The 14,012-nt window shown below is 42.4% G+C and overlaps 1 protein-coding gene across 1 annotated transcript in view; it reads left to right on the top strand.

Annotated features, from left to right (window-relative positions):
• ADCY10 (adenylate cyclase 10) overlaps positions 1-14,012 on the top strand; it is a 71,888-nt gene that overhangs the window by 42,424 nt on the left and 15,452 nt on the right. Inside the window, exons 21-24 of the mRNA XM_087437573.1 lie at positions 9,671-9,740; positions 10,010-10,241; positions 12,247-12,354; positions 12,846-13,021. Coding sequence (XP_087293699.1) covers positions 9,671-9,740; positions 10,010-10,241; positions 12,247-12,354; positions 12,846-13,021 — 586 coding nt within the window. The remainder of the gene's footprint in view (positions 1-9,670; positions 9,741-10,009; positions 10,242-12,246; positions 12,355-12,845; positions 13,022-14,012) is intronic.

The raw sequence follows: 14,012 nt of genomic DNA, 5'->3' as shown, positions 1-14,012 counted from the left end.
CAAAATGGAATGTGAACGGAGCTCAAATTAAAATGCCCAAAGGGATAAAACAGACCCAGCTTAATTCACACCAAGGGGTGGAATCCAGGCGGGTGGGCTCTTCCGTGAGGTGGAAGCAGGAGCAAGATCTACGGGGAGTGGTGTTTCTCGGCAGATAAGAATGTTGTTGCTTTGTCAGACTAGTTTGAAACAAGTTTCCAGCGGAAAAAGAATATGAGTGGGAGAGAATTATGCAGGGCTAAGCAGGTCAGAGCCCCAGAAAAGAGGACCCGGGTTCAGGGCAGGGATTCAAGGCCATCTGTGAAGCAAAAGCGAAAAAGTTACAAAGTGATAGCACAAATGAGCCACGTGATCTGGGAAAACATGGTAGAGGATTCAAGGGGCACAAGGGACCAGGGACTCAGCTACTGCAGGCATGATGGATGGGAGACTCAGGGCAGCAACACCAATTCCAGCCCTCACTGTGGGTGGCCAGGGAGCACCCAATGGGCCGCCTGCCCTCGCCAAAGGCCTCAGTGACTATGGCTAAATCTGGTTGGGAAAGCAGAGGCTACAAGTAGAGGATTTCTGTATTATAGGGATATTAAAAATTGGGAAGAAAAGTATGCAAAGTGCCTAGCACATAGTAGGTACAAAATAAAATTTATTCTCATTCGTCCTCTATTTTACACGCATTCTTATTTGATTCTCATATCACCCCTCCAAGTTGGAGGGTTATTTTCATTTTATACACCAGAAAATTGAGTTTTTGGAACATTAAATAACTTGTCCAATGCCACAGAATGAGTGCTAGACTTTATTCAATCCCAGGTCAATAATTCTCAAGGTCATGCTGTGTCCATACACCTGAGCTTCCCAAAGTGCAGGGTTGGCCTTTTCGGTAATACAGGCTAAGGAGATTAGAAGAAGTTCATGGCTACAGCATCAGGGGTGAGTCAGAGAGCGAGGAAGGTGATTCCCTTTCAATTCTCTTTCAATACCTGATCAAGGAGAAAGCAGCTTTGCTCTCTGGTACAAGCCTATTGTTGACCCTGAATACTAACATTTGCCAATCTCCCTTTTCAAAAAAGAGAAATCAGGCTTTAGGTTCAGAGCCTTAGAGTCTGGACCATGCGGGTTTCAAGTCCCCTGAGGGCTTGGGCACAAAGATGATGAGACTGCAGCAGTAGTCTCATCCCATTGGGGCAGGGAATATGTCAGGGCAATGTACGTGTAGCTGAGTCTAGTGTTTATTCTTAGCATCGATTACATTTCCCCTCGTGCATTATATTTTTCCAAAATTGGAAATGTTTTATTATTATTATTATTATAAAAGTAGTATGTGTGTAAGATGATGTTGAACTTGAAATTTGTACCAAACACCAGCATACAAGGGATGCTGCAATCCAAAGTGAGGTAAGGATGGACATACAGAATTTACAAAGGAAATAGCTGAGGGTCAGTTATCGTCTTGGATCCCTCTTCCAGATCCAAGACATAAAAGTGAGGACAGTGTGGAGAGGGCCAGGGTTTGTAAAGAGATTTCTTTGGTGGGAACCGATGAGGTTCTATGTCCCTCCCCAGGCTGGTGTCTTCCTTGGAATTCGTTAGAGGACACAGAAGACTGGGGCCTACCTCACACCTAAGAAGGCTCAAGTGGCCTGTGGCTGCACTGGGACCAACCTGCCCTCCCAGAGTTTGGGAAAGGATGTGGGAGGGTTTCCCGTGGATCAGACGTAACTCACCTGGGAGAAAAAGCCAGACTGGAGGCATTTTAAGCCCTTCCCAAGAGTACCCCTGGGCGTGTGAGAAGACCCCTAAACCCCTGGAATAGATCAAGACTCAAAAGTATTACAGTTTTTAAGAGGAACGTGAGGATTGAGAGAGAGTGAACCACTAGAACAAAACAGGTGCTAAGAGGGCAGGCAGTGGAGAGCTGAAAAGGATGCACAAGTCCAGGAAGCTTCAGGGAGGGGTGCCAGTCCAGGGCCGCAGTCAAAGAGCCAATGCAAGGATCAACAGGAGAGAGCTGACTGACAGAGAGAACGGGGAGAGAATATGTCAGGCTGTGTGAGAGCAGTCTTATCATATGTATATAAACATTATATATAAAAATATATATAAATATATATTTGGGGGGCTAAAGTCAGCTGGCGGCTAGCAGATAGGTCAGTCTGAGCAGCTGGTCTGAAGCAGGCTGGCTGGGGTCATCACAGAAAACATCTTCAGTTATGTAGGATTCGCCGGTGTGCCTTGCAGTCCAGCTCTGGAGCACGTGTGACCAGATGTCTCTGAGGGATGTCGCCCTGTCCTCAGCACCTCCACCTGAGTGAGACCAGGGCGCTACTGTTTCTCTCATCAGAACTTTTCACCTGTTTAAAAGGCTATCAACCAGACATCTTTATTTTTTTTTATTTTTTATTTTTTTAAAGATTTTATTTATTTATTTTTTTCCCCCAAAGCCCCAGCAGATAGTTGTATGTCATAGTTGCACATCCTTCTAGTTGCTGTATGTGGGACGTGGCCTCAGCATGGCCAGAGAAGCGGTGCGTCGGTGCACGCCCGGGATCCGAACCCGGGCCGCCAGCAGCGGAGCACGCGCACTTAACCGCTAAGCCACCGGGCCGGCCCCAACTAGACATCTTTAAATAAAAACATTTTTAAAAATTTCCTATAAGTTTTACCATAAAAACAATAATCCAAAGACCCACTGTCCCATGTACCTTCAGTAGTTCTTCTCAGGGGCAAACATTAACTTAACTGTTCTTTTTAGTCATTACCTCCATATATTAAATGGTGTGTTAATAATGCTTTTTTAAAAAATCAAATTCTGACATTGTCTATTTTCTTGCTATGGTAGGTGAGGATTCAACTCTGTCGTACCACTCCTCAGCACCTCTCAGCCACTATGGTTATATTACTATCGTTAGATAAATCGATCAAGTGTTTATACTATTGAGACTGTGTAAATGCTGTCTATTGCAGAGCCTAGCAATATACCGTGAATAGATTTCTTAACTTAAGTTTATTTTTCCTAGAGTTTCTAGGAAACTTTTCTTTTTTAAGCATTGTCTTCCTTATAATAGCCTGCTTCCATCTTGGCTGGACACTCTGTCTGTAACCCCTGAATCTCCTAAAGCGTGGGGAATGCCTTTGGGCAATACTGGTGAGGGACATAATTAGAAGAGGTTCAAGGACACAGCATTGGTATGGATCAGATAGCGAGGACACTGACCTTCTCCCAAGGATCAACAGCTCATGGGCTTCTTCCTGGACTCTTTCCTTCAACTTGCTCTACCCACTTCATCAGTGACCACTCCTCTGACTCCTTTGTCTTCTGGACACGTGTTGAAATTTCATCCAGTGTTTCATTTACTCATTCAGCAAATATTGACTTTCTACTGTGTGCCAGACACTGCTCTAGGCCCCTGATACATCAGCAAACAAAGCAGCATTCTACTGGGGAAAAGCAGACAGTGGAGAAGAAAACATAGTAAAGAAGTAAATTCTATTGTATGTTATAAGTGATGAGTCCCAAGGAAAAAAAAAAAAAGAATATTGGGTAGAACAAGGGGGATCAGGAGTGCAGAGCCACTAGGGTAGCCCTCATTGAGAGGTAGGATCCAAAGAAAGACAAAGGAAGTGAGGGATTGTTGTGTGGGTGGCCGGGGAAGAGCATTCTAGGCACAATGGCCCTACGACAGGAATTGACCCTTTCCATTCTATACATTGTGGGTTTATGCTTTTAAAAATTATTTTGTGCGCATTTTAATGGGGTAAAATGTCCTGGACATGGAGGTATAGGAGGTAAACGAAAGAGGCTAGTCTCTCACCACGAACCTAACGTCTCATTTCCCTGTCTGTGAAACTATGAGGTGAGCAAGTGCTATCTTTGCTTTCCTCCTTTCTTCTGAGAACCTATAAGCATTTTGTATATTTTTTTCCTTTTGATTTTTACAGATCCTCTTTGAAGTAGGGAACTCTTAATGTAATATTTTGTTTGTAATGAAGAAAATTGAGAACTAAAACTAAAAATATATGATTCACCCAATGGGTGACTATAATATATATATAATATATAATATATAATAATGATATAATATATATAATATATAATAATATATAATAATGATATAATAACAAAAAGTGTATCTTGTATACACTTTGCTTTATCTAGCCAATATTGATTTTCTCTGCATCTCATTCTATCGCTATTATAATTTGAAGCATAAAAAATATATAGGATGTTGAATAATAAAGGTCATATCTGACAAACCCACAGCTAACCTCATTCTCTTTTTTTTTTTCCCCCAAAGCCCCAGCAGATAGTTGTATGTCGTAGTTGCACATCTTTCTAGTTGCTGTATGTGGGACTTGGCCTCAGCATGGCCGGAGGAGCGGTGCGTCGGTGCGCGCCCGGGATCCGAACCTGGGCCGCCAGTAGCGGAGCGTGCGCACTTAACGGCTAAGCCACGGGGCCGGCCCTAACCTCATTCTCAATGGTGAAAAACTGAAAGCTGTTCCTCTGAGAACAGGAACAAGACAAAGATGCCCGCTCTCACCAGTCTTGTTCAACATAGTATTGGAAGTTTTAGCTGGAGCAAATAGGCAAGAAAAAGAAATAAAAGTCACCCAAATTAGAAAGGAAGAAGTAAAACTGTCACTATTTGTGAATGACATGATTATATAGAAAACCCTAAAGAATCCACCAAAAAACTATTAGAAATAATTAATGAATACAGTAAAGTTGCAGGGTACAAAATCAACATACAAAAATCAGTTGCATTTCTATACACTAATAACGAACTAGGAGAAAGAGAAATCGGGAATACAATCCTATTTACATTTGCAACAAAAAGAATGAAATACCTAGGAATAAATTTAACCAACGAGTTGAAAGACCTATACATTGAAACCTGTAAGACATTATTGAGAGAAATTGAAGAAGACATAAAGAAATGGAAAGATCTTCTGCGCTCATGGATTGGAAGAATAAACATAGTTAAAATGTCCGTATTACTTAAAGCAATCTACAGATTCAGTGCAATCCCAATCAGAATCCCAATGAAGATGCTTCATGGAAATAGAACAAAGAATCCTAAAATTAATATGGAACAACAAAAGACCCTGAATAGCCAAAGAAATCCTGAGAAAAAAGAGCAAAGCTGGAGGCATCACACTCCCTGATTTCAAAGTATACTACAAAGCTATAGTAACCGAAACAGCATGGTACCAGCAGAAAAACAGACACACAGATCAGTGGAACAGAATTGAAAGCCCAGAAATAAAACCACACATCTATGGACACCTAATCTTTGACAAAGGAGCTAAGAACATAAATGAAGAAAGGAAACTCTCTTCTATAAATGGTATTGGGAAAACTGGACAGCCACATGCAAAAGAATGAAAGTAGACTATTATCTTACACCAAAATTAACTTACATAAAATTATCTTACACAAAAATTAACTCAAAATGGATTAAAGACTTGAATGTTAAGACCTTAAACCATAAAACTCCTAGAAGAAAATGTAGGCAGTATGCTCATTGACATCAGTCTTAGGAGTATCTTTTCAAATACCATGTCTACTCAGGCAAGGGAAACAAAAGAAAAAATAAACAAATGAGACTACATCAAACTAAAAATCTTCTGCATGGCAAAGGAAACCATCAACAAAATGAAAAGACAACTCATCAACTGGAAGAAAATATTTGCAAATCATATATTTGACAAGGGGTTAATTTCCAAAATATATAAACAACTCATACAACTCAACAATGAAAAAAAACCCAACCTGATCAAAAATTGGGCAGAGGGTATGAACAGACATTTTTTCCAAAGAAGATATACAGGTGGCCAACAGGCACATGAAAAGATGTTCAACATCACTAATTATTAGGGAAATGCAAATCAAAACTACAATGAGATATCACCTCACACCCATCAGAATGGCTATCATTAAAATGACAAGAAATAACAAGTGTTGGAGAGGATGTGGAGAAAAGGGACCCCTCATACATTGCTGGTGGGAATGTAAACTGATGCAGCCACTATGGAAAAAAAGTATGGAGATTTCTCAAAAAATTAAAAATAGAAATACCATATGATTCAGCTATCCCACTTCTGGGTATTTATCCAAAGAACATGAAAACACTAATTCAAAAAGATAGATGCACCCCTATGTTCATTGCAGCATTATTCACAATAGCTAAGACTTGGAAGCAACCCAAGTGCCCCCCAATGGACGAATGGATAAAGAAGATGTGGTATACATACAATGGAATACTACTCAGCCATAAAAAAAGACAAAATTGTGCCATTTGCAACAACATGGATGGACCTTGAGGGTATTATGCTAAGTGAAATAAGTCAGAGAAAGACAAATACCATATGATTTTACTCATATGTGGAAGATAAACAAACAAACAAACACATAAATAAGGAGAACAGATTGGTGGTTACCAGAGGGGAAGGGGGTTGAGGGTGGGCATAAGGGGTAAAGGGACACAGATGTATGGTGAAGGATAAGAACTAGACTATTGGTGGTGAACATGATGTAGTCTTTACAGAAACTGAAATATAATAATGTACACCTGAAATTTACACAATGTTATAAACCAATTTGACCTCAATAAAATAATTAAAAAAATATATATAGGATGTTGAAGGAGGAATAGCACTTTATTTTTACTCATTGATTTTTTCCAACAAATGTGCATTTATTCAGCAAATATTTACTGAGCATCTACTATGTGCCAGGCAATAATGTAGGTACTGGGGATATAGTGGTGAAAATGATGACGTGTGTCTATTCTCGTGTATTTGAATTTTAATGAAGGCTGATAGAGAATAAACAGATTAATAAAACCATCAAGGGGCCTGTAGGCCTTGATAAATAGTCTGAATTTTATTCTAAGTGTACTGGAACATATTGGAGAGGTATTGGTTAGAATTAGTATTGGCTGCATATAACAAGGACCCAGCTAGCGTGGCTTAAATTTATGTATTATTAAATTTCTTTCTCTCTCATGTAAAATGCTTGTCTCATCACTTGGACTAGTATGAAAGCTTCGTGATCATCAGAGACCCTTGGTCCAAAATGGCTGCGGGAGCTCTAACCATCATGTTCACATTTAACACCGGAAGGAGAGGGGGCTGGCCCAGTGGCGCAGTGGTTAAGTTTGCGCGCTCTGCTTTGGTGGCCTGGGGTCGTAGGTTTGGATCCCCGGCATGGACCTACACACTGCTCATCAAGCCATGCTGTGGTGGTGTCCCACATACAAAATAGAGGAAGATTGGCAGCAGATGTTAGCTCAGGGACAATCTTCCTCACCAAAAAAAAAAGAAAAAAAAAGGAGAAAAGAAACCAAAAAAATGAAAGGGATGCCCCTTCCCTTTTAAGGAATTTTCTAGAGGTCCTACCCAATACTTCCTCTTACATCTCATTCACGAGAATTTAGTCACATGCCTATATCCAGTTGCAAGGAAGGCTGGAAAATGAAGCTTCCCTGAGTAAAATTGAGTTCTATTACTAAGAAGAAGAGGGACAATGGAAGTTGAGATAGGAAACCAGCAGTTTCTGCTACAGAGATCTGAATCATGTTTTTAAAAACTTAATCTATCTTCTCTATATAAGACAGATTGAAGGGGATAGGAACAGAAGGGAGATCAGTTTTTCACAGTTTATCAGTCAGGATAAAATTTGGTGGTGGACTAGGGTGGTGCTATAGTGAAGATGGACGGAGGAAGATGGATTCAGACACGTTCTGGGGTAGAGTCAACGGGACTTCCTGATAGACTGAATGGAGATAGGCATGAGGGAAAGAAAAGAATCACGGATATTGCCTAGGCTTTTGCTTTGAGAAAATGGATATATGGCGCTGATACTTACGAAGACAGGGAAAACTTACGTGGATATAGGTTTATGGAAAAGAGATTTAAAAGTTCTGTTTGTTTTTAACAAACAAAAGTTCTGTTCATGTTAATTTTTAAATGCCTATTAGGCATCCAAGTGGCAGTCGCCAAGGAGGCATTTGGATATACAAGTCTGTAGCTAAGGGTAGATGTCAGGGCTGAGAGATACAAGATTAAGACTTATTGGCATATGAAGGTAATTTAAAGTCATGGGCAGATGAAATTACCTAGAAATTTGGATACAGAAGGGAGCCCAGGACCAAACTGAGGCTTATCAACATTTGGAATGTTGATAGAGGAGTAGGAGCCAGAAAACTGGGCAGCCAGGGAACCAAGGGAATGGTTGTTACGAAAGCCAGCGAAAAGAGGGAGTGGTCAATTGTATTAAACGATGCAGAGAGGTGTAATAAGACGTGGACAAAGATGTAACCTTTGGATTTGGCAACATGGTAGCCACTGGTAACCTTGACAAGAGCAGATTTAGAGGAATAGGAGGATAGAGGCATAGTTCAATTTATTCAGCTGCTAGTCACTAGAGATACACTAGATGGCAGGCCAGGAAGAGAGGTGGGCAAATTAATCCCTACACAGTGTGACAAGGACCGGGATGGAGGTCCGCATTGGGGGTCGATAGGCACACGTGAGTTGGAGCACTAATTCTATGAAGTCAAGGGCGCAGAAGGCTTTTGGAAGAAGGTGATAACCAGATGCTTGAACTGCAGTTTTAGAAATTAAAAGATCTGGGCCGGCCCCGTGGCTTAGCAGTTAAGTGCGCGCGCTCCGCTGCTGGCGGCCCGGGTTCGGATCCCGGGCAAGCACCGACGCACCATTTCTCCGGCCATGCTGAGGCTACGTCCCACATACAGCAACTAGAATGGATGTGCAGCTACGACATACAACTATCTACTGGGGCTTTGGGGGAAAAATAAATAAATAAAAATCTTTAAAAAAAAAAAAAGAAATTAAAAGATCTATGGAGCAATGCATTCACCTTGAAGCCAGGAGACCTAGTTCTAGTCCCACCTCCATGATTAACATACACCATCTGAGACAAGTCCCTTCCCCTCTCTAGGATTCTTCCTTCTCCCTGAATGGAGAAGTGGCTAAATTAGACAATCCTCATTTGTTTTCTGTTTTAAGATCATTATGGAATTTTCTAACCTATTGAAATCTGGATAGACTGAACATTTTAAATTCAAAAGCTCTCTGTCCTTTTGTTAGCCTTTTGGGGTATTACATTTAAGTGTCCGTATTTCTCCACTAGAAACTGATGTCACTTTCTTCAGGATCATTAATTCCTAGTTTTAGTTATTGCAGGGTAAATGAGTTAGGATAACATTATCATCTATAACAAACTCCAACATTTCAGTGGCTTAACACAATAGAACAATCGTTTTTTCCCACATACACAATGATCCAATGAGAGTTTTGACAAATGGCCTTGCACAGTCAGTCAGGGACTTAGGCTCCTTCCATTCTGTGGTTCTGCCATCCCTCAGATCCTCAAAATTATCTGCTTTCTTGTGGACGGAGAGGGTAGAGAAGATACCTAACCATCTCAGCTCAGAAGTGACATGTATGACTTCTCATCTAATTCCATTTTAAACTAATCACACAGCTTTCCCCAACATGCAGTGGGGACTGGGAAATGTAGTTTCTGGCTGGGCAGCAATAACTATATCGTGAAAGAGACAGGAGACTTTGGGGGACAACAGCCATCTCTGCCAATGGAACCTTTCAATGACCCAAACAATCCATTTGTTTATTTATTTTCTAGCTGAAGAAGAGATCACCTTTTCCAAAATAGAGATTCCTAAGAAGTCTGAGATATTTCCTGGAAGTCTCAGGTACAGGCATATGTATTTGTTTAGCAGGTAGAGTGTAAACAACTGTCACTAAATTCAGAACACGGTTAGAATCATTTGTCGGGTCAGTACTTTTGGCCTCTTAGGTGTAAGTAGGGGAATGTCGGGGGTGTGTGTGGTGAGTTTGGTCAGTAGTGTCTACATTAGATTTTATTATCATGCTCTTTTATTAGTTTTTAAAGATATTTTCATACCAAAAGCTACACTATATCTACAAGTTATTACTCCTACTTATTTCTGCATTTGGACAGTTCTGAAGAAATAAGAGAAAAGATCTTGAGTTTCCTTGACATCATTATAACAAGAATGAAGACATCTGAGGAAGACCTCATCCCTCTGGAATCCTGCCAGTGTGAGGAAATCCTCGAGATCGTCATCATACCTCTGGCCAACCATTTTCTGGCTTTGGGAGAAAACAACAAAGCTTTATATTACTTCCTAGAAATTGCCTCTGCGTATCTCCTCTTAGGTGATAATTACATGGTAAGCTGTTTCCACCCAGATCCCCTCCACCCTTGAGACATCTTACAGACCACAGAGCCAGAAGGGCAGCTCTCCTGTGCTTTTTAATTACTTCCTCTTCTTGTTTCCTGCCAGCACCTCCTTCCTTTGAAAATCAAACTGCTCAGAAGGGAAATGACCCGAGATTGAGAAAAGAAAGTTAGAAAAAATCGCAACCAGCATTACACATCATTTAAAGTATTGCCACCTTTAGAAACTTGCCGTGAATTGTCTACCTATGTGGGGGGAGAGGGCACAGCTCATTCCCACAATGATGCAGACAGGACTCTTGGTATCAGTGCTTCAGTTTCAGCGGTGTCTTTCTCAGTAATGTCCTAGGGTGTCCCAGGTCTGCCCTCTGTCTGCCCCGATACCTGTGGGCACGAATACCTGGAGGTCTTTGGAGAAGTACAAATCTGGCTTTAATCTTGTGACCTCCAAAGAGATTCACCCACTTTGGTCTTCATGTAATTAGTGCTAAATGGTCATACACACCTTTAGACTACCAGAGCTCTAGAGAATGTTTCTCCAGGATAATTGTCAACAAGGTTCCAGGGCAACATGCCCTTAGAGACGTCATACATATACGAAACAAAAAGAATTCATTGTTAAGTAAGTTGGGAAGCGCTGAGCTGTTCTTTACTGCTAAGATATATGTAACTTTCCCACAGGGTAGGGCTGGGGCACACTGTGTTTCTCAAACTTATTTGACCTTAGATCACTTTTCATAGAGCAGCTGGCTGGACCAAGCTTCCATGAACTCACTTGAGGAAAAGCCTTTCTGGGCCTTTCTTCCACTGCCTCAGCCAGCTTCAAGAGGAGCTCCAGACACCTGAGTGGCCACGCCTGCAGTCCTCACGCCTACACTGGTGGTCACTTGCAGATTTTACAGTTGCTATTGATCACGGCAACCTAATCAACCCTGACACCTTCGATTTACATAAAATTTAAAAATTAAACCATTAAAAATATCAGTAAGCCTCTGTTCTCTCAAGTATTTATGTTAAGAATGAAAGTCTCCTATGCATATTTTATTCACAGATGTGGGGAAGGCGGGAAATGGCCAGTGAGTCCCAGGAAGAGGTCTAGGTAGCCCTGGGGGCCAACTTGCTAAACCTGTGCAGCGCCCCCTCACTCCGCAGGGAGTGGTGAGTGCTCAGGAAGACAATGATGGGAAGCAGAGCCCTGGCGCAAAGTCCCGGAATGTGCCGTTTGCAGCCCCTCTCCCATCAAAGACAATTTGGTAGGACTGGGGATGGCAGCCAACTCATGTCTCCCTACTTCCCTCCCTCGCATACCCCTTAGGCTGCATGAGACTTGGGGACACTACCTCACCCGATCTTACTTTTCACGTCTGACCTTGCCTCGGTGTTTACACGCACCAAGACTCTCCTGACTCATGATGTCATAGGAGGTTGACGATGAAGAAAGGAGAGTTGCTCGGGGCCTTTCCTTCCTCTTCCACCTCCCAAAGATGGCCCTGGCAAAGGAGATGGCGTGGTTCCTAACTCATTCCAGCGGTAGAGACCAGCTTCTCATAGGTGTGGGGATGTTATCAGGGGCAGTGTGTATGTTGCTGGAATCAGGAGGTTGGGGATGGAATTACTCAAAGGAGGAAACCATCTGGGGGACACTTCAGGTGAGGTGATGTATGTGACAACGCGAGAAAGGGGGAGATTTCTAGATTCATCCCCTAGAATGAGTGATTCAGGGGGCAAAGATGGACACGAAGGTGGCCTGTATCTTCAGTGGGAGCTTCCCATCCAGTTCCTGTCTAGAGTTGGGAGGCCCTTTCTAATTAGGAGCCTGGGGGCAGAGGTGGAGACAGGCCTGGAGTGGCGCCTGCTTCTCTTCCTTCAGTAGAGTCTGGCGTGATGGGCCTGGAGTGGCGCCTGCTTCTCTTCCTTCAGTAGAGTCTGGCGTGATGGCCCCTCTGTGGTCGGGACCCCTGCTGACTCCACACTTTCTACCCCTTGGCTGGTTGCAGGCGTACACCTATTTGAATGAGGGAGAGAGGCTGCTAAAAACTCTCAAGAAGGAAAAGTCTTGGAATCAGACTTTTGAGTCTGCCACCTTTTATAGCCTCAAAGGTCAGGTAAGAAAACATTAAACACATGACTAATCTGTTATTTGCCATTAGGGCTTCACATAGAAGAAGAAGGAGAATCATCTTTATACTTCCTACCTCCCGTCCCCTGCCCCAGATCCTTTCCAAGACTCCAGAACCACAAGCCCTGGGACTCAAACCTCCTCACCATCACTTGCCAACAGCAAGATCTTCCTTGTCCTCTTAGTTGACATCTTTATGAAACATTTTCCTAACACCCTGCAAAAATGGACATGAATGGGTAACCATTTTCTTAGGGGTAGATGATGCACAAGGAAGATGCTAAATCCTGGTCATTCAACCATCCTTTCACGCACACATCCAACAAACGTTTTCTATGATGCCAGGCACAGGGGGATTTTGTTCCTGGGCCATAAATTTATCTTTTTTTTGAGAAGAATCCCCAAAATATGTATTGTTGGAATATACCACGTGCAGAATCACTCTTTTTCCTCTTTTCCCCTCCCTTCTCCCTGTAGGTCTGCTTCAACATGGGCCAGATGGTACTTGCCAAGAAAATGCTGAGGAAGGCCCTGAAGCTCCTCAACCGAATCTTTCCTGACGACATAATCTCCTTGTTTCTCCAGACGCATGTTGAGAAAAACAGACACTTTCGTTATGTGAATCAGCGGGCCCAAGAGAGCTCACCTCCAGGGTAAGGGAAGGAGCTGGGGAGAGCTGGCTGTCTCACCTCACTGCCAGAGGAGAGAGACCTACACATACCCAACAGTCAGCCCCCAAAGCCTGGGCCTCTAGGGGACACAAGGAGTCCTGGGGGCTCACTGGTGGGGGAGAGGGCGAGTGGGGGCAGGCTCTGAGGCCAGGGCTGGGTTGCCCTAGAACACTTCACAGGCAGCTTTTGCCAAAGGGAGTTCAGGTTGTTGATGCAAAATAACTGATAATCATTCTACAGATAAGAGAAATAAGGTGAGTTTTACTTGAGCCAGAGTGAGGATTATAACCCAGAAAGGCCTTTTCCAGAAAGGAAGAAAGTGTTCCAGAGAAGTGTGGTTTTGCATACAGTCTTATATCTTTTAAGAACAAAAACATACACTAAACACACCCAGGATACATTTTCAAAGTTTCAAGGAGGTATTTAGTTGTAAATTAGCAGGTCAACATGACCTGGATGTTGGGAAAGGGACTAATATGGACATTACCAATAGGGTGTTACCAATAGGGTGTAGGAGGGGAAGTATGCATTCCTATCTTAAGAGAGTGCATTCTTTACTTTAATGGTTAAAGCAGATGTACAACTGTTACTGAGCAGGGGGCTCAGTCTGCTGAATGCAAGACAAAAGCCAATCCGTCAAGAGGCAAGGTGGTGGAGAAAAACAACTTTATTAAGCAATGAGCTAGCTGATCAGAAGATGGCGGACTATCATCCTAAGAAAACCATCTTAAAGGGGAACTGATTTGGAAATGACTTATATAAAGCATAGGGTTGGGGAGGGGCCTCAGGAGTGTCAGGTGGATGGATGACCACAGACCACTGGGCACCTCTCCATAGGCAAATTTTGGGTCTGCTGACTGCGACATTCCTGAGGAATCTAAGAAAACATTAATTATTTTCTTATCAGGGACAGAAGGAACTGTTTTCAGGATAGAGGCTATAAATTTTCTACTAACAAGTCATTCTTTCTACT

The sequence above is a fragment of the Ceratotherium simum genome, chromosome 2 (assembly GCF_057802395.1).
Source record: "Ceratotherium simum simum isolate JZ-2026a chromosome 2, ASM5780239v1, whole genome shotgun sequence".
Lineage (NCBI taxonomy): Eukaryota > Metazoa > Chordata > Mammalia > Perissodactyla > Rhinocerotidae > Ceratotherium > Ceratotherium simum.
Note: the sequence above shows the minus strand (reverse complement) of the source record. Positions and strands in the feature narration are given on the sequence as shown.